Genomic DNA, 18,279 nt, shown 5'->3' with positions numbered 1-18,279 from the left:
ATATGGGCTAAGACAGATGAATACATACTAATCATTTCTGTATTTGGAAAACCCCTGAAAACCATGAATCATTTTTCCATCTACTTCCCAGTTACAGCAAGGCACTGTGATCTCTTTAGGCCACCTCAGTCCTGCTTTAGCTGCAACGTTTTGAGTGGACGTGTTTTTGCTTTGAACAGTTTGTGCAAATACTTCCTGTTTTTTGCTGCCCTCTGTAAAATCACTACCAGAATCCAACGTTTGGTAACCAACATTGCATTATCTCCTGCAAGGTGCCCAACAAACTTGAGTCACAGGATTTCAAGACAGTTTGACACAATATTCTTTATTTGACATCAACAAAGACTGATCAAATTACAACAAAACTGTTAGCAGAGTTTGGTGTTCTGGCCATAAACACAGAAACTGTTACAGGATGACACCTTTATACAGGCAAGATGTACGCGGAACAGTGTGGAAGCTCCACACGCGACCTGGATGGGAGGCCAAAGAGTCCGGCACAGACTTAACATTTAAAGCCGTGAATGTTGGTCCTTCTGAAGCGTCGGTAGCTAATAATCAGAGGGGGGAGGGCGCGTGGCAGAATACGATGGATGAAATGAGAGGTTTATCACAAATATCAAGGCAACTTGGGTTACACTGCAGTGATAACAATAAGGCACCCTCTTTGAGATCTGCTCAGTTCTTACTGATGAGCAGTGACTTTGAGATAACACAGAGCAAAGATCCACAAAGACACCTGGAGGAGGCTAATACTTATGTTTCATATATTGTGCTTATGGATGTTTTTAACACTGGGCTTGTACACTGAAAAAACCCCCCAACTGTGTGTGTGTGTATCATGAAGAACAAAGCGATGCGCCGTGTGCTGCCTCAGATTACACAAACGCGTCTTCTAGTGGCTAAAATGTGCATATTCCAGATATCCACTTGTTTCAAGCATTCTGCAGTTTTTGATGCTAATGCGTCTGCACCGCTTCACAGTAACAAAACAAAAAAAAAACACTAAAAGCCCTTCATTAAACACAAAATCTAAGACATGAAAACAGAGGCAAAGATTCCCGCGGCTCTACGGTAGGAAGGTTTTAGACCACATGTTCCCGCAATGAGCTGGAAAAGTGCGCCATCCAGTGGTTGAATCACAAACTACTCATAGTCCTCTGTGAAGTTTCATCTGGATGAGCTGTGTGATGACAAAAACCAATAAATAACAGAGAAGAATGCAATAAATAACTGTTTGAAATAAAATGCAGCACAGTCAGTGATGTTAAAGTGTTTTGTGTTGAGTCTTGTGATGAGATTTCCTGTCTCTCTTTTCATAAATGCTGCTCAGGCTTGTGATAAAAGTGAAATCTTGTTCAGTTTGAATAGTTGGATTTTGATTTTGGTCGACCGTCTTCAGAAGTGTTGCCGTGGTAACTAAGCATGGGCCAATGTTAGGCTGTATGAAAACTTGGGAGTTCATTTATATAAAGTGAGTAAAATGCATAACTTGATCTCATTGCTAATGGAAAGTTAACCTCATTCATTTCCTACAAGGGATGTCCCAATCTGATTCCAGATGTTACATATTCCTGATTATGGCAGTGTTAGAAATGACCGTTTTTGGAGTTCCTGAAGGATTTCATGCCAGCTGCACCTCCAGGTATGCATATGACACATATTTGATGCAGGTAATGTGCAGCTATATAGTTTGTGTCCACGAACCTGTTCATCAGGTCTGGGTTTTCTGTTTGTATCAACGTTCACAAACAGAGAGAGAGGCTGTAGCAGCTTCCTGTCTGTCTGTGTCAGCAGATGGAAATAATCAACAAGACGTATCAAAACAAAATAAGTGCTACTAAGAAATGATGAAACTATGCACATTTTGACATGTCAGAATCTGCTGATCGTTGTTATTAAACGATTGGTTTGGTATTGGGAGCAAACATCCTGATCAGGACATCCCAAATTAATACATAACTGTATGTAGCTATATTGTTTTATTGTACAATTCATCCTTTCAGCAAGTAAGAATAGAGTTTATTCTTACTTGCAGTCAGCAGGCTCTTTTCAGCCTGCTGACTGCCAGTGTGCAGCAATAGTTGAAGGAAAAATGCCTCTCACTCCAGCACCATTAACAGTCAAAAATTCTATATTATATATATATATATATATATATATATAACCCAGCCTTGCTCTGTACTGTGAGCCTGAACGCTACAATCCAGTGTTACAAGCTTTCAATAAAACATTGCCAGGTAAACCAGTAATACATTTCACACATTGGATGACAACTAAATACAAGCCAACACGTGCGACTTTGGCAATAAAGTTAATTAGGGTTAAAAAAAAAAAGAGCGTCTGAATTCCAGTTATGGCATGTCATCATTTTGTGGAAAATTCAAGTAAAAATTAAACCTTCAGCAATGCAAATAATAAAAAAAGCTTTCCTTATTAGATTAAAACATGTTCACTTCCACTCTAAGTTTGTTTTATTATTTTCTTTTCAAAAACTATACAATAAACTGATTTAGCTTCTTATGAAACTAAGCCTATGCAATGATATCTCATTCGAAGGGGGCCATAAATATATTTTGGCTCATATTTTATTATTTACCCGATTGGTCATAAGCAAAGACTGAATTAATTACAGCTGCTCCACTCTTTTTACAATTAAACTTTTATAATTCTTTCTGTAATTGCCACTGAAGTGGGCTGCATCATTCACTCACTGAAAATGGCTGTTTGGGAAAAAAAAATTGGAAAGGAAAAAAAAGAAACTACCCACTTAAAAATAACTTAAACATACTACTCTAATAAATTATAATCAATGGAAAGAATCTTCAGTTTCTTGAAATAATTCAGTGCTATACTTCACTTAGTCATTTTCCACAGCTCAGAACCAAATGGTCCCTAAGTTGGCGCCTTGTGGTACACCAGCTGCTTGCCTGTGGGCCAAGTTCCCAGCAGTAGCCAGGAGACACAGGCGGGTTTCTGCCAGTAGTGCCCGGTTCGGCAGTCACCGTCCTTAAGCTGCTCCTCGTCTTCTCACTTCAGCTCGTCTTCTGTGGTTCAATGTGCAAAGTGGGCCAGACGCCACACAGAAACTGAACGAAGGGAACATCCAGCAACAGGTCAGGACTCCAGAGATTCAAGCTACAAACATTTCAAAATCTTTTAAAAGCTTGTCCCATAAAAGTAACGACACTGGCATACCTTAACTTTTGGTCTATACTTGAGGTAGGTGGATCTGATCTGCAAGCTGGAGGGATGCAGGCAGCAGCGTAAGTCGTCATAACCGAGCACTTTGTTGACACAGACTAGGGATCTTACCTGAGGAGAATGTGCAGGTAGGAGCCGAGACCTGTGAAAATGTGCCACCAGGCATGGAACTGTGTCACCACTCCAACACCAGGGGGCAGCACTTGTCTACTGGTTCTGAGTTAGGAAAAGAAAAAAAAGAACTACTTTCAGGCAATTTTATTTCCTGCTTTGATCAACAAATACGTCCAAAAGGATTTTAGTCAGTTTAATTTATAATCTTAAAAATGTCTACACTTCTTGGATATTTTTAAATATTAGAAAAATAAAAAAAACATTACTATTCTTTTAGTGATCATTTAGATGAAATATGTGCTACTTCACTTGTCTTTTTTACTGTCAATATGGCATTTCTAAAACTCTTAACATTAAATCTTCTCACCTTAACGAGTCACAGAAAATGTTGTCGATGTTCCACAGCAGGAAGCCCAACATAAAGATCCCTAAAGAGGTGTAACACAGGCCCCTGAGCCACGGGTACACCCTGAAAACACAGGGCCGCACAGCCTTTCATCAGGACGCCGCTTTATTGAATACGTCTGAACTATTCTCTTCACATGACTGGTGTTAATTACCATGTAACAATGAAGACCGAACGCATCACCAGGCAAGCTACCAGGGCACCATACATGACCTGAAAAGAGGATCCGCACTTAGATCTAAAACAGTCCACGAGCAAATGCTTGCTACAGTTTAAAGAGTTAGGCCAAGAGGAGTTTTGCTGGAGAGAAAAACGTCTTTTTAATGTGTTTTCATTTGGCTTACTGAAAGTGAGGTTTTACAGAAATGTTGCACGTGAAAGGAAAAGCAAAAGTGTCAGCAGTTTCACTTCTGCTTACCGGGTAAATAAATATCCTGCAGACTAACTGGTGTAAGTAACACCAGTTCAGGAAAGTGCATCACCTGGCCTGGAAGGCAGAGAAACTAAGCAATTTGTTTACTTCTTTATTTATATGAAAAAAAAAAGTTTAAAAATTAGATTTAAAAAGTGTTACAAAGGTCAGCAAAACCAGATTAATGTTTAAATCCAAATTAACTGCTGCTGGCCTACGCCGCCCAACTCAATCTTTAAGCTCGCACGTGAAAATGGCTGCAAACAGATGCACAATTTTGCAACCGTGCATCTTTTAAAGCCGAGGTGGAGCCTCCTGCACAACCAACAAGGATGCAGCAAGCGGTTTCTGGATGGTACATCAAAAATAAAACTCTTGTATTTTGTGCAGTTGATGCAGGGACTGGTTATACCTATATTATTGAAAATAATCAAACCAAATCTCCACTCAGTTCTATAGCAGCTACTCTTTGAAGTTCTTAAACGTAAGAAAATCAAACAAATGAAAAAGCAGTTCTTATGATAGAAGAATACCAAAAATGTACTGAACCGTGTACACACTGCCTACCAATCGGCATCTACCATCCAGAGTGCGCCTGCTGTGTGGGCGGGCCCACTGTTTACATAAGTTAAGGGTGACCTACAGCACACTGCACCCTGCTAGCAAACAAGGGCAGACAAACGCCTTACCTGGTGAAACACTGGCTCCTTCCACTGCAGGTACACCTGAACAAGATACACAAAGAACGAGAGGATATGACTGTTTTTGTCTACTATGTTTACAGTAAGCAACTTTTAAAGCACTTGCAGACACTCACCAACGTGACCGAGACGCTGAAGATTATCAACAACACGATAGGAAACACACTGATGCTGTTCTCTTGCTTGAAGCACTCGTATCTGAACAAAAGAAATACGTCCCCGTCGTTTAGCTTCGGCTTAAGCTGCGTTAAAAGGTGAGGTTGAAAAAAAGCGGTTCATGAAGTACACACACGGCTGGAACATTATAGTTCCCTGGAGCCGTGAGGCATTCACTTGAAATTGGATTCAACAGGTCTTCTTACAGTCTATGTCACATTATACAGGTGTGGACAAATTGGCAAAAAAACAAAAACAAAAAAAACTTAAATGAAATCATTTTTTACTGCAGCAGCAAAACAAAGGAAACAATTAGAAAAAACTCCTATATATTCAATCAGGGAAAACACTAAAAATTATGCATTTCCTTCTGGAGCGGTAGCAGAATTATTGCTAACCCTAACAATTCATTTACATAAAATGTTACTGAGCATTTTAGACCAGCTTTCAAAACCAGTTAATCGGTAAAGGACTTTAAATGCATCAAAATAAGTAAAAAAAAATCTGAACCACTTACAGACAGTACACAAACACACATGTACTGTAAATCATTGGCAACTCGTCCAGCAGCTGCAAAACAGCAGAAAGAAAACATAAATACATTTTATTGAGAACAAGAAAGTTCGTCTGTGGATGTGTGGAGTGTGAGAGGATGAAACGGCTGCGTATCCCACCTGCATCTCATACAGCAGCGTCATGTGGAAGCACCAGGAGCCGACGCCTACAGCTGCGTCCCACGAAATACACACAGAGAGAAACGGAAAGACGTTTTAACATCCTGCCATACGAGCGGCGCGACCAGCAGGAGTATCGGCTATGAGGCCTTCACCTCACCTGAAAGACCAAGAAACGAGCAGATATAACGAAACTCCAGGCCGTCCCGGAACGTCTGGACGGCTCCGTATATGGGAGGAAGAATCATTATCAGGTTGCTGACAGTGTTCCCTGTTCAAACAGAAGAAAACAAGTCCGACTTTAGATTGAAACATCTGCAACTCCTTCTATTGTTGAGCTGTTGCTTCTAAATGGTACTCTACTCCTGCTTTGTTTAAAGTCTTCCTGTCGGTTTAAAACGGGCCCGCAGTACAAAACAGGATGTGATGTCGCTGAGGTAACCTTGAGTTCAATCCAGTTTCCAAGGTTACTAATTAAGTTTCCATCACGTTCAGGCTTTTCCTGGTCTATATAGAGTTCCTTTTTTCTTTGAGGTCTGACTTGTTGATTCCCAATTTGACTGAAGCTGGTCAAATATTTGCATTTTCTATCACTTCTTTTAACTTCACAAGTTTATTTTTAAGTTGAAGTTAAGATAAAAGATGACATGGCAGTTTCTCCTTATCCAAGCTCTGTTTTATTTTCTAATATGGCCAAACTGTTGATTTTGAATGTGCCTTTGCAACACTATAAATCCATGTGGCCTGGCTAAATATCAAACCCTAAACAGCTTAACACCAAACTGTTACCAAGTATTTTTGGTTTTGTTTCTACTGCAAATATCTCAGTACACTTGAAATAAGACAAAACTAACATTCAAGTAGCTTTTCCAGGAGAAAAAGTTAAACTTCTTAGGAGTTTGAGTAAATAATTCCTTAACATTGATGAAAAAGTACTTGTTCAATCAGCAGGTTATTTCACTTATGACGACATACCTCCAACAACGACCTGAATAAAACACAGGTGCACAATCAGGCGTATCAAGCAGAACAAACTGTTTATCTGCAGCAGAGGCTCATTAAGCCAACATAACCTTGTCCTTGTTTCTAAGACTAAACAGATAATGTTTTTATGGCTCTGTAACACCGCGTGAAACAGGAATGCTGCATTATAAGCACCGACTCAATCAAGCATCAGCCGCTTCGAAGTTTATCTGTTCAAATTTCCTGCAGGATCCACTGATTCCTGCAATAATTCGGCAGCTCTGAGCCTCTTGGCTCTCCTGAATGGGCCTCTCCTGCCTTTCAGTGGGAACACAACTAGTTGCTGAGTTGGCAAAGCAGTCACCTTCCTGGGTCAACTCAGGAGGATTGCTTTTATTAGGCTTACAGCAGTCAGATAACGAACCGTCATCTGTTGAACTTGCTTCACAGTCCAGTGGGACGATGGGTGTGTTTGATTCTGCAGCATATGTGGCTGGTACAGAGCTCAATATGGAAGGTCTCTATTGATTTCTGTCCTTCGAATTACATCCAGAGAAGTGCTTACACTTCTTGTTGAAGAATTACCTTTGACTGATTTGGTATCCATGTTGTACCTGCTTGTTGTTCTGCTGTAACATTATCAGAACCACAGGCAATGTGAGTTAGATAATAATCAGAGTCATGTATGTTCAAGGTTTCCCCCAGAAAACTTGCTAAGCCCGGTGATAGTGTGCTAGGGCAGTCATTCATCCAGCAGTTTGTCGTGTTTTTGAGTTAAATTTTTTTTTTAAGTTTTCAAGGAAATTTGAAAATATCACTTGATAATTATGTGTTATTGAAAGATTGGAAGATTAATACCAACTATAAAGCCTTAGAAATGCAAACATTTTAAAAAGATTAGAAAACACAAACAACACCACAGCAACACATTCAGATTTATTCCAGACTTTGACTTTGCTGACTTTCCACAGCTCAGAGTGATGCTAGCCTTGTTTGTTTGTACTGATGTACTTCGGGTTATTATCCTCCTGCAATAATAAACGTAAGGTCAAAAACTGATGGCAGGACATTCCCCTAAACCTTCACACCCGGAATTTAATTTAGGAGACAAATAAAAAGCTAGAAAACTACTCTAAATGTGCTCAGGCTTGCAGCATGATTTAGTAGGGAATTAAGTCTCGTCTAGAAGGATAATGGCAAAAAGGCAAGTTGTAGAATTCAGCTCAATGTAGCAATTAGAGCAAGCCTGGATAAGCTGCTAAATGCTGAAATCTGATTCCTGTGCAGAAGTGCAGGAACAAGGCGGCCATTATTTTCTGAAAAGATTCTATATGAACAAGAGGTTGGGAAGCCCTGCTTTGGGTGTTGTTCTGGGTTTTCTGTGACTTCCTGGTTGAGTCGTAGATGAGCCCTCAGTGATTTTGGTACCTTAAGGAAGCGTTAGCGCCCCCTCCACCTGTTCTCCCTGTTTGTAGATACTACCTCTCACGGAAACCCCAAAGTCTTTGAAAGAACTTTGCAGACCCAATTCCAGACTGAGAGATATCATCCGGTTTGTTTTTCATCGTCAGTTAAGAGAATGGTAAAGATGTGGAAATAATCAGGGAGTAGCTTTTGAAATGGAACTTAATTTTGTTTTTTTTTGTTTTTTTATGTTTAATTACAATTAAATTATGATTCACTGAGAGGAGCAATCCATCTTCAAAATTTAAATCATCATTTGAAAAGTGCATTTTAGTTTTTTTCAGGTTATCTTTGATGCAAAATTTAGCTCAAAGATCTGAAACATTTAAATGTGATACAAAAATATAAGTAATTTGTAACAGCGCTGCATGAATCAAATTAATTCTCCATATATTGAAATTTGTCTTACACAGTATTCACACTTATTTTCATTGTGCATGCTGTGCTTTTATAAACCAGCCTGATTAGACTGAAATAACTCCGTCTAAAAGACATTATTTATTGCATTAACATTTCCTCAAATTAAACTAGGAAAATTACTTTAAATTGTCATTTGCTAAAAGTGGGAGCAAAACAAAAAAGTCCTGCAGTGTTTGTTTCATTTCATGCTCAACTTTATAACCAATCCTAAAAATTTAAGAAATGACAAAAGTGGTGCGATGAGAGGAAACAATCAGAACATGACCCAGAATTTGAACACAAAAGTCAAGGCATGTGCCGTTTTAAAATGCATGCATGCATGCATGCGCTCAGGCAATGGATAACAAACGCAAACAAACCCTAAGCACGCTGCAGCGCGTCACTGTGGGTGCGCCGTTTAAACATTTCAACGACAAGTGCAAATATATGAGTGGCATGTGCGCGGCGACGTCCCTCGCGACGGCCATGCTCCGCTCCGCCGTCACAGACATAATCCACCAAAGTGACGCCTCGGACGTAGGCTGAGCGTTCCGGCCCCGCTCCAGGAACAAAGCCGCATTCCGGCCGCTGAAACCTGAATAAGGGTCGTTTAAATGCCAAGCCATTCTCCTGCAGCTGACAACCACCACCTCTGCGGGGCCGGTGCGTGTGTTATTTATGCAAACAAAAGCCTCAACTGTTGGTATTCAGCAGGTGTGTTGTTGGAGGTGTGAAGGTTTAGAAAACCTGTCAGCGATATTCTGTTGATTGTCGCTACAAAGGAGGTCTGAACTCTGACCCAGCTGGCCTGACTTCCCGTTGAAAAAAGTTGTTGCCTTAGGCAGACATAAACCAGTTTGGTTTATGTAGGAGTTAATGGGATAAACCTATTAACTCTGCACATTTTTAACTAATTATTTTCCCTTTCTTTATTCTCGTACGCATTACACGCATTGACAACAAGTGCTATTTGAATAAACGATCCCTGTGATGTTAAATGCTGCCGAGATGTTTGGGCGTGTGTGAGTAAAAGTGCAGCTTTTGCCATATCATTGCATCGCTCTGCTGACAAGGCAGCTGTCTAAATGGTCTGATAGAAGCGCTGTTTACATCTTAGATAGTGGCGCTCGAGGAACCAGTTTTTATCATTAGACCAAACAAGAAGACTCAAACAGAGCTGAAGGAATGTTTTATCAGCTTTAAAGATGTGACTGAGAATCACACACTCCAAGAATCAACAACTAACTTAAAACCAGAGGCAGGTTTAGACATCGAGCCCAAGGAATTACCAAGCAAACACATGAGAAATTTAATTTATGAAATTTATCTGCTCTGTTGTGAGCTGTAGTAGCCAATGCTAATTTGTGGTGAGGTCATGCTTACCCTGCCATACTTTGTCTTTGCTGCTCATAAACAAACTTTAGCTTAGCTACTGCAACCTACTGAAATGGAGGATACCAATTAGTGTTACCATAGTGCAAAATGATGGAACTGCGCCCTTTTTTAAAAATCAATCTGTGGATACCGAATCGTCAATAGACTGCAGTCAAATGTCGTAATATTTTTTTTATTTTATGTATCTCTTTTACCTATATATCTTATTACAAAGATATATTTATAGCAAAAACAAAGTACATTTTCTGTTAAGCCACAATACATGTTTAAAAATAGAGGCAATGCCAAAATGGAAAAATCCCCAACAACAAAAAAAAAAACTAAAAGCATTTTTAAACATATGTACAAAACACATGAAACCTTAGAAATACATGCCGTACACTCTTTTTTTTAAACCAGTACTTTATGAAGCCCGTAATGCCGAAACCAAGTAGTTTAAACCTCTGAGGTTAAAACATTTATTAGCATTAGTTCAACAACAAACATCCCCAGAAACTGCAAATACAGGGCTATAGATCAAGAGTCCCAAGATTTTTTTTTTTTTATAAAATGGCCAGAGAGATATTTTTTATATCAATTTACAAACAAGGACTAATTGTAGAAATAAGATTCAATAAGACTTTAAATACGTTAAAGTAAATATGTATATACACATTTAAAAAACAGGGCATGGAGGGAGTAGGAGGGCAACATGGCCAGTTTCGCCCAGGACTCCAGCTGCCTAGATCCACCTCTGGTTGAAATGCAACACAGCTGCTGTGTCAAAGAGTAAGGTAAATGTTTTAGGATTTTGCTAATGATTACATTACCCAGCTGTCGCTGCACTGCACGAATCGATCTTTAGTAAAACTATTCGTCAGAGAGCAGGTTCACAACATGCCCTTGTTAGCAGACAGTTTTTATGGCAGGTCAGGTGCCGTACAGGCTAACATTTAGCATATAAACAGAGCCGAAATGAACGCGGTATTTCAGACACACTGGATAATTGTTCCAGCTGAGTAGCCGTACATGCCCAGTCTCAGTGTTTACGTTATTACGGGCGACTGACTGTACGTGTACAGTATGACTCTTACCGCCGAAAAGTCTCTTAAAAACGAACCCTTGGACACGCGGCTTTTCGGTAAAAGGGACAGAAATGTCTTACTCACAGAACTCCGCGATGTAGAAAGAGACGACATAATTCTCCTCGCACCAGTCCAGCGTTGAGGTCGGCCGCCCCCAGTATCCTTGCCTGTCTATCGAGGGAGCCATGATGGAAGAGGAGGAAGCGGAGGGCACTAACGGGTTTGTAGTCCCATCACAGCGCGAGCTGCGCGCGAGCAATGCGCGAGCCCTCCTACTCGGGAGCTCGAGATGGTTTGGCAGGTAGAAACAGATAAATTGGACCACTACAACACATCAAAACATGCGTGTACAGTCAGGATATTTGCGAGAAAATTTTATTTTTTAATCATTTAGGTTTTTTTTTTTTTTTTTTTTTTTTTTTCCAACACGTACTAGTTGAAAACCGTAATGGTGAAAATCTAGGCATGAACACAAAAATGGAAACCACACCAAAAGTAACCAGTTAATAGCACAGTTTTACTTTAAAGTATTATTTCCACACTTGCAATATTTAGACGTGTGTAAGGCTAGTTTGAAACACACTCAACCGTTGCTGATTTGGTTTGGTGTTTCAAAGTTTATGCTGTTATAAAGCTTTTATGTAATAATGTAAAAACTGCAACATTACTAGACACTACTTTCTCTCAGATTAAAATAAAAATAGGGGAAAAGGACGTTGGAACAGCTGTGCCTGTATGTAGTTTAACCATAAAGTCGATAGGTGGCGATAAAGGCTAGGGAGTGTTTCGGAATGCACTGAAACATTAATATGCACAAAAATTAATAATAATTCCAAGGAGAAAAACATAACACCAATATTATTGTTATTATTTACTGCTTCCCATGTGTTATTAGGATAAACCTCACATTGGGAGATTGCTGACATACAATTACACATGAGTTGAAGCAATTACATGATAAAAAAAACACAGCTACATGTTTTCTCACATTCTTTATTTTAAAAGAAGGAAATGCCTCACATACTTTTTTCCCCTCAAACATGAAAGGCATTCTTTTAAAAATGAAGAATATTTAGGTGAATCAGCTGTTCCCAAGTGCATCAGGAAAGCATGAAAAAAATAACAACAGACTGCAACAGTGCAAAGAACAGAAACAAAAATATAGCTACCACTTTTGGAAAAAATATGACTTTGTTGCTTTCTTTTCTTTAAATCTCAAATCTTAGAATTTGCCAAAGACAAACACTGAAATGCTGCATCTTGAAAATAACCCATTCAGACATTAGAGTATAACAAATATCCCATAGTTGACCGCAATAATCCAAATAGCATTATCTTTATTTTTTAGTTCTCAGTCTACAATGTAAAATATGAAATAATTTATTGTCAATTGGAAAACTCAATTGTAAAAATGCCTAACACAATTCCCATATTCAGTGTTTTGGAATGGCTTTTATAACAGGGGAATACAATTATACAACATCAAAACACATCCAGAACATACAGATTCAGTTATAACTCGTCTCTCATTTTTTCTCCTTTGGGCCTGACCATCCGGCCGATGAACAGGAGCGAGTTTGTTTTCTTGTCCTTGATGAAGAAAACGAATGGGTGGTCAGCATAAAACAGCTTTGGGGTTTTGAGTTTCTCTGTGCCAAAGATGCTGGTATCAATTTCATTTCCATGAGTGTCCCATTCCAAGGCCGCAGCATGGAGTACGCCGGACAGATAGAGGTCCTTTTTCCCAGAGACGTTGGACAGATCAGCTTTGGATTTGTCCACAGCCTCGGTGAGGCCCAGATCCTGAAGGTGCTTCTAAAAAATAAAGAGCAGAAAGATTCAATGTGATGAAACTGTAAGGGTGAGAATCTCAGAGTGATGAATTTTCTCCAAATCAAGTCTCATGAAGTGTGGCGTGTTTTACCTGCAGGTTGTGACTAACTTCCATGCTGACTTTAGGCAGAGAAACAGCCACTGCTGTCTGCTTCATTTTTCCCATCCATGTGTCCAGTTGCTTTTTACTAAGCATCTTCTCTAGTCTGTCCAGAGGCTCCATATGGTAGGGCATGATGAACACCACTGTGGACTTCTTATGAGCCAAAGGCAAGCTCAGAAGATACAGTTTATTGGTTGTGTCATCATAGAAGTCAAATAGACCTAAAAAAAAGAAAGAAAAAAAAACAGCGGCACATATAAAGGTCCCACAACTGTTCTTACACTGAGGAACCTCTTAAAGGGGCATTATTTCGTGTTTTCCAGGCACATAGTGTCATTTTTATAGACCAGTCAATAACTATGTTAACTTAAGTTGTTATAAAAATGTTATATATATCAAATATGACATAAAGATGTTTGACTTCAAATTGGGTCTCTTTCTCTTTAAGACCCCTGCTCTTTCTGACACTCCACCTCCAGGAAGTCATCACAACATTACTCCTCTATCAACATTTACTGTACAAATTAGCAATTTTTTGAATAAATGAGTATAACTTTGACCGCTAGATGGCGTCAAAGCGTTTCCAATACTTTTTTTTTTTTGCCAGTTTGGGCTGAAAATGCAACAAACATTTTATAGGAGTTAATGAAATGTACAAAAACACACAAAACACTATCCCTTTAAGTAAAATAGTTTTGTGTCATATCTGTAATTTGTGAATGAACCTAAGCAGTTAGTTATCAGAAATTCTGTTTCCACAGTTTTTGTTGTGTGAACAGCACAAAAGTTCCTTATGTCGATTTTTTTCCTGCCAGAAAAAACAAAAACAAAAAAAAAAAAACAGAGATTCTTTCACCCACCTGTGCGGTGCATCATCTGCAATGCCACTGTGTAGCTTCTGGACACCAGGAACCCTCGGTTGTCCACCATTGTGGGGTGGAACTGCTCATCCCAGTGAGCTGTGAGGAAAGGCCAGGCTTATTTAGAGTTCCTTCAGATGAAACAGTTCAATTCCACACAGAGATACACACTTACGTTTGAAAAACATAGCATTGATGATCATTGCTCCATCAGTGTTTTCCACGTCTTTGGTGACCTCGGGCAGCTTGCCGTCGGTGGACTTGGCCGCCCACTTGTTGATGGAGTTAATGGCACTCTTTTTATCTCTGAAGTTGATCTTGGAATGATCACATTTGTAATGCTTTTTGCTGCTCTTCACGAAATCCTCTGCAAAGGTGACGGAGCTCGGTCCGTAGAGGCGGTTGCTAATCTTCCAGGTGACATTGCGCTCTTTTGGGTCGCTCACCTCGGTGAGGAGCTCCGCCAAACCAGAGTGCAGCTGCTCATCCTGAACCTTGGCTGCGTTCAGGATGGTCTTCACTTGGGAAGCCGTGGAACCCTTTCCCCCGAGAGCCACCAGACCCAGGGAGGAGGCCACTACCACGGGGGAGATGAGGATGTTCTCTGCTCCTTTTTCCTTCGCCACATTCTGGTAGAGGCTGATAGCCAGATTGGCGCTGTTGTCAGCCAGTATGGTGGCATGGTTGCTAAGGACTTTATCTGCTGTTGTAGCCGTGGCAGCTGAGATCGCCGGGGCCAGAAGGGCCAGGGACACCAGGAATGTTAGCCACATTGTTACAAAACCTGGAAAGAACATGAAGTCAGTTGTTTGTTTTTTTTTATTATTATTGTGTGTCAAACTTCTACATACAGAAGAACAAACTCCCACATTTGACCAAACTGCTGTAATACACTTATAAAGACCATCCCCTTGTACTATCTGGTTTGGTACAGAGGGTCTGGGCTCTTGGACTCTGACGAGGTTTTAAATGTTATCCAATAACTAATGTTTGCCTGTGACACATTTAATGCAGCGGTTCCATGCTATGAAGCTTACCAGAAATCGCCTGCACTGTAAACAACCATCCTCCAACCAGGTGTTGAGCCGAAACAGACCCAGGTCTGTTTAGTGTTTATTCAATATTTGGTATACTTGAACGGCTTTGTTCACTTCCTCAACTGCCATTTCTTAAACGATCGGCAGACGACTATTCTAAAACATTGCAGAAAATCTACGTCATTCCTCATAACTTCTCAAACTACTTAAAAAAACTATGTGTTTGTATTTGTATTTGTGTTTGTATAATTTGGACTGACAAAATTGACAAAAATACACCACAAACACAAATATTCACCTTTCTTTTTTGTCAAAATTCATCAAAATTCTTTTGGAAGTCAGACCTACATATAGAAAACTTCCCAGAAAAGACGTGAAATTGTTGTGCAGCCACGTAGACAGTTTTGGATCTATCTGAACCAAAACCCTGGTCTACGTGATCTGAGATGCTCATAACTGGGCTCTGCACTAGATTTCAGGTCTCAAATGTCATCTTCCAGCGGAATGAATGTGGTTGAATCTGATTGGCTCCGTGCTGTGTGGGAAAAGAGGCCGCGTGCTGCCACACGTGCTGCAAAACTTTTGCTCTGGTCCCCTTTCAGAAAGCGTCCAATAGCCTGAAGGAGAGCATAGATCTGCTACGTGACAACAGGCTGCTTGCTTTCTACACGCTGGTTTAAGCCTTGAAACCAAAATAAAAAGATGAAGCGATGTCTGGCTTCACCTGGATAAGTTTTTGTTTTGGCGAGGCAACATTTTTCTAACCAACTGTTGTTGGCAGCTTTTGTGAGATCTAAAAGCAATCCTGCACACGACAATTTAAGATTAAACTCTCTTGCTTTAAATAGCAAATGAATCAGTGATGCATTATCTTAGACTAGCACAAGATCTCCATATCAGAGGTAAAGTTGGACCACGACTGTCTCTGTAGAACTATCAGTTCATCTTCCTGGGCTTAAAAATAGTTTGAATGGATAACAAGGCTCCAGACAGGTTAGAAGTAAGCATTATTGTGTCTATAGACAGAAAACCACTGAAGAAGAAGAAACATCAGATCCAAAGCTGCAGCCATCTCACATGACTACACCCACCCGCTCATTCATTCTGACCTACAGACGTCAACATGCACTCTCATCAACAGGTTTCAAAAACCATCTGTGCATGTGCAACAGAAACTTTAACACCAGAGCACAGGCAGACAGACAGACTAAAATGTCTGGACATTTGTTCTCCAAGACTCCCTCCCTCCTCCATACTCCCAGTGTTTACCTTATTTGGCCTTTGGAATAATTCAGCAAGTTTGCTGTCTAGTTGGGTTCACATAGGTCCACAAGCTCCGGCCTTCTGAGCATGAAGTCAGAGTATCTCACGGAAGAGAAGAAAAGTTGGAGAAAAGGAGTTCCTGTGCTGGGAGAGAACAAAAATCTCTGCCCTAGGCTCCTGTTTCTAGGCCGTCCCACCCAGAAAGAGCAGTGGGAGAACCAAACACCCCGCGCCCCCAGGTCCTAAAGCCTGGATCTGAAGTTCGGAGCTACGGCGTGGAAATCAAAATATGTTCTTCAGTTGATACATTTAGAAAAGTAGCTTTTAAAGTTGGTGAAAAATGTTCTACACTGACACAACTTTAGCTTTATTTAATCATATTTGGTGCAGCCTCATAGGACGCCTTGCAACAGTGTTCATGCTTTTGAATCTTTGTCACATTACTAGATATTATTATTAGTAAAGAATAAAACAAAACATCTCTCATTGACCTTCACAATTTGGTACAATTTCATGTCACCCCAAAATCCCCCCAAAATTACATTGATGTTTGTGATTGTAAAATTACAGTTTCACATTCAAGGGACAATAATACCTCTGTAAGACACTTTTCTCTAGTTTTAACCTTATTTTCCTTCCCCTCCTCTTCCTGTAGCTGCGTATTTGTGTCGTCATCTGGGACTAAGGAAGTCGTAGGACGTCTTTAAATATGAATCAAAGGCTGATGTTGACTTTAACGCCCTTGTGAGTCTGTGCTAAACTAAAACTATTAACTGTCAAATTATTAAAAGATTATTTATCTTCACACCCTATAATTTGGAGGGCGTAGTAGTCAAGTTAGCATTTTGTACAACTGTTCTTAGCCACGTAGAAGTCTCTGTGTTTTCTCCCAACTAAAGGATTTACCAGCATCCTTATTGTCTGAAACTGGAGCCTGAGTTAAATGTAAAGGAATCCCGCCTCCGATGTCACATCCTCCTGAGGGCTGCACATTGTTTGGACGAGGATTGTACTGCAGGAAGTAGCCGAAGCAGCGGATGTATATCCGGCACAAAGCTGCCAATACATTTAGTCACTACGAGCTCTGGAGCCATTTTTGTTCACTTTGGCTTGGATGCGAAAACCAGACATACTTGATGTGCATGAGAGATTTAGGTGAAGTTCAAAAAAGTCAATTTGACATAATACTGCCCCTATCAGTAATTCTGTTGGACGCAGACAATGTTCGTTAAATGATGATTAAATGATGCCATTATAACTTGCCAACCAGTTAAGCTATTTGACAAGAATGGTAATGTTGTTGCCAGTTAGTTATTCTAAAAATAAACCCAATCCTCTTTCTTTTCTGTGCAGACGTTGTGCTCACTGTTGCTTGATAAAGAAATCAAATCTTTGTTGACACAACAGAAAGAGCAAAGGCAGGGAGCATTAGACCAGAGCAGCGGGGATGATGATGATGATGATGATGATGATGATGATGATGATGATGATGCAGGGTCTTCTCCATTACAACTTCACGCTCATTCATGCTTAATATACTTTTGTCAGTAATCAGTAGATAATCTGAGACGTCACACAGCGTCTTCATTCAGAGGCTTCTTCATCTTCATCAGTTTTCAAGACTGACTTCCTGCCCCATCCACAACAACCCACTGAAGATACTTAGATGATATTAAGTCACAACACCATTTATTTTTGCCTTTGGGACAAATAAAGTATCTTTGAATTGAACTGCACATCCCTCACAGTGTACAAAGCACAGAACAAAGGAAGACACAGACAACTCATTTCAAGCCAACTCGGTTTATTTATGTAACGAAACCAGCTGATTGCATGAATTCTTCGACGCAATCCCCCATCGTGAGCAAGCGCTGGGCGACAGTGGGGAGGAAAAACTCCCTGTGAACAGGAAGAAACCTCCAGCAGAACCAGGCTCAGGACGGGCGGCCATCTGCCTCGACCGGCTGTGGATTGGAGGTCAATAGTAGCCACAGCTGCCCAGGGGCAGTCTGACCGAGACAAGACTACCACGCACCGGCCCCACTGGGACCTCTGACCACCAGCAGGCAAGGTGGACGAAGTGTCAACGACAGAGGAGGACAACCCACCGCTAGAGGGCTGAACTCCCTCCATCATCACCATCAACAGATAGATAGATGTAGATAGATGGAGGGAGGGAGAGATGGAGGGAGGGAGTGAGGAGGAGACAGAGAGAGAGATGGAGGGAAAAG

At 40.4% G+C, this 18,279-nt stretch overlaps 2 protein-coding genes across 2 annotated transcripts; both read right to left on the bottom strand.

Moving 5' to 3' along the window:
* Window positions 1-306: 306 nt before the first annotated feature.
* acer3 (alkaline ceramidase 3) lies at window positions 307-11,207 on the bottom strand. Its single transcript, XM_016666847.1, has 11 exons — window positions 11,037-11,207; window positions 5,828-5,938; window positions 5,668-5,720; window positions 5,511-5,563; window positions 4,954-5,035; window positions 4,826-4,861; window positions 3,879-3,937; window positions 3,686-3,787; window positions 3,316-3,420; window positions 3,199-3,244; window positions 307-3,089 (listed from the first exon to the last, which is right to left on the bottom strand). Exons 1-11 carry the CDS (start codon window positions 11,137-11,139, stop codon window positions 3,036-3,038), a joined length of 804 nt encoding a protein of 267 aa, XP_016522333.1. The 5' UTR covers window positions 11,140-11,207; the 3' UTR covers window positions 307-3,035.
* A 778-nt stretch (window positions 11,208-11,985) lies between these two features.
* On the bottom strand, window positions 11,986-16,256 carry LOC103131702 (serpin H1-like). Its single transcript, XM_007543399.2, has 5 exons — window positions 16,055-16,256; window positions 13,924-14,532; window positions 13,749-13,847; window positions 12,877-13,109; window positions 11,986-12,767 (listed from the first exon to the last, which is right to left on the bottom strand). Exons 2-5 carry the CDS (start codon window positions 14,519-14,521, stop codon window positions 12,465-12,467), a joined length of 1,233 nt encoding a protein of 410 aa, XP_007543461.1. The 5' UTR covers window positions 14,522-14,532; window positions 16,055-16,256; the 3' UTR covers window positions 11,986-12,464.
* Between the last annotated feature and the right edge of the window lie 2,023 nt (window positions 16,257-18,279).

This window comes from Poecilia formosa, unplaced genomic scaffold, assembly GCF_000485575.1.
Source record: "Poecilia formosa unplaced genomic scaffold, Poecilia_formosa-5.1.2 Scaffold817, whole genome shotgun sequence".
NCBI classification, from domain to species: Eukaryota; Metazoa; Chordata; class Actinopteri; order Cyprinodontiformes; family Poeciliidae; genus Poecilia; species Poecilia formosa.
This window is presented reverse-complemented; position numbering and strand designations above follow the sequence as displayed.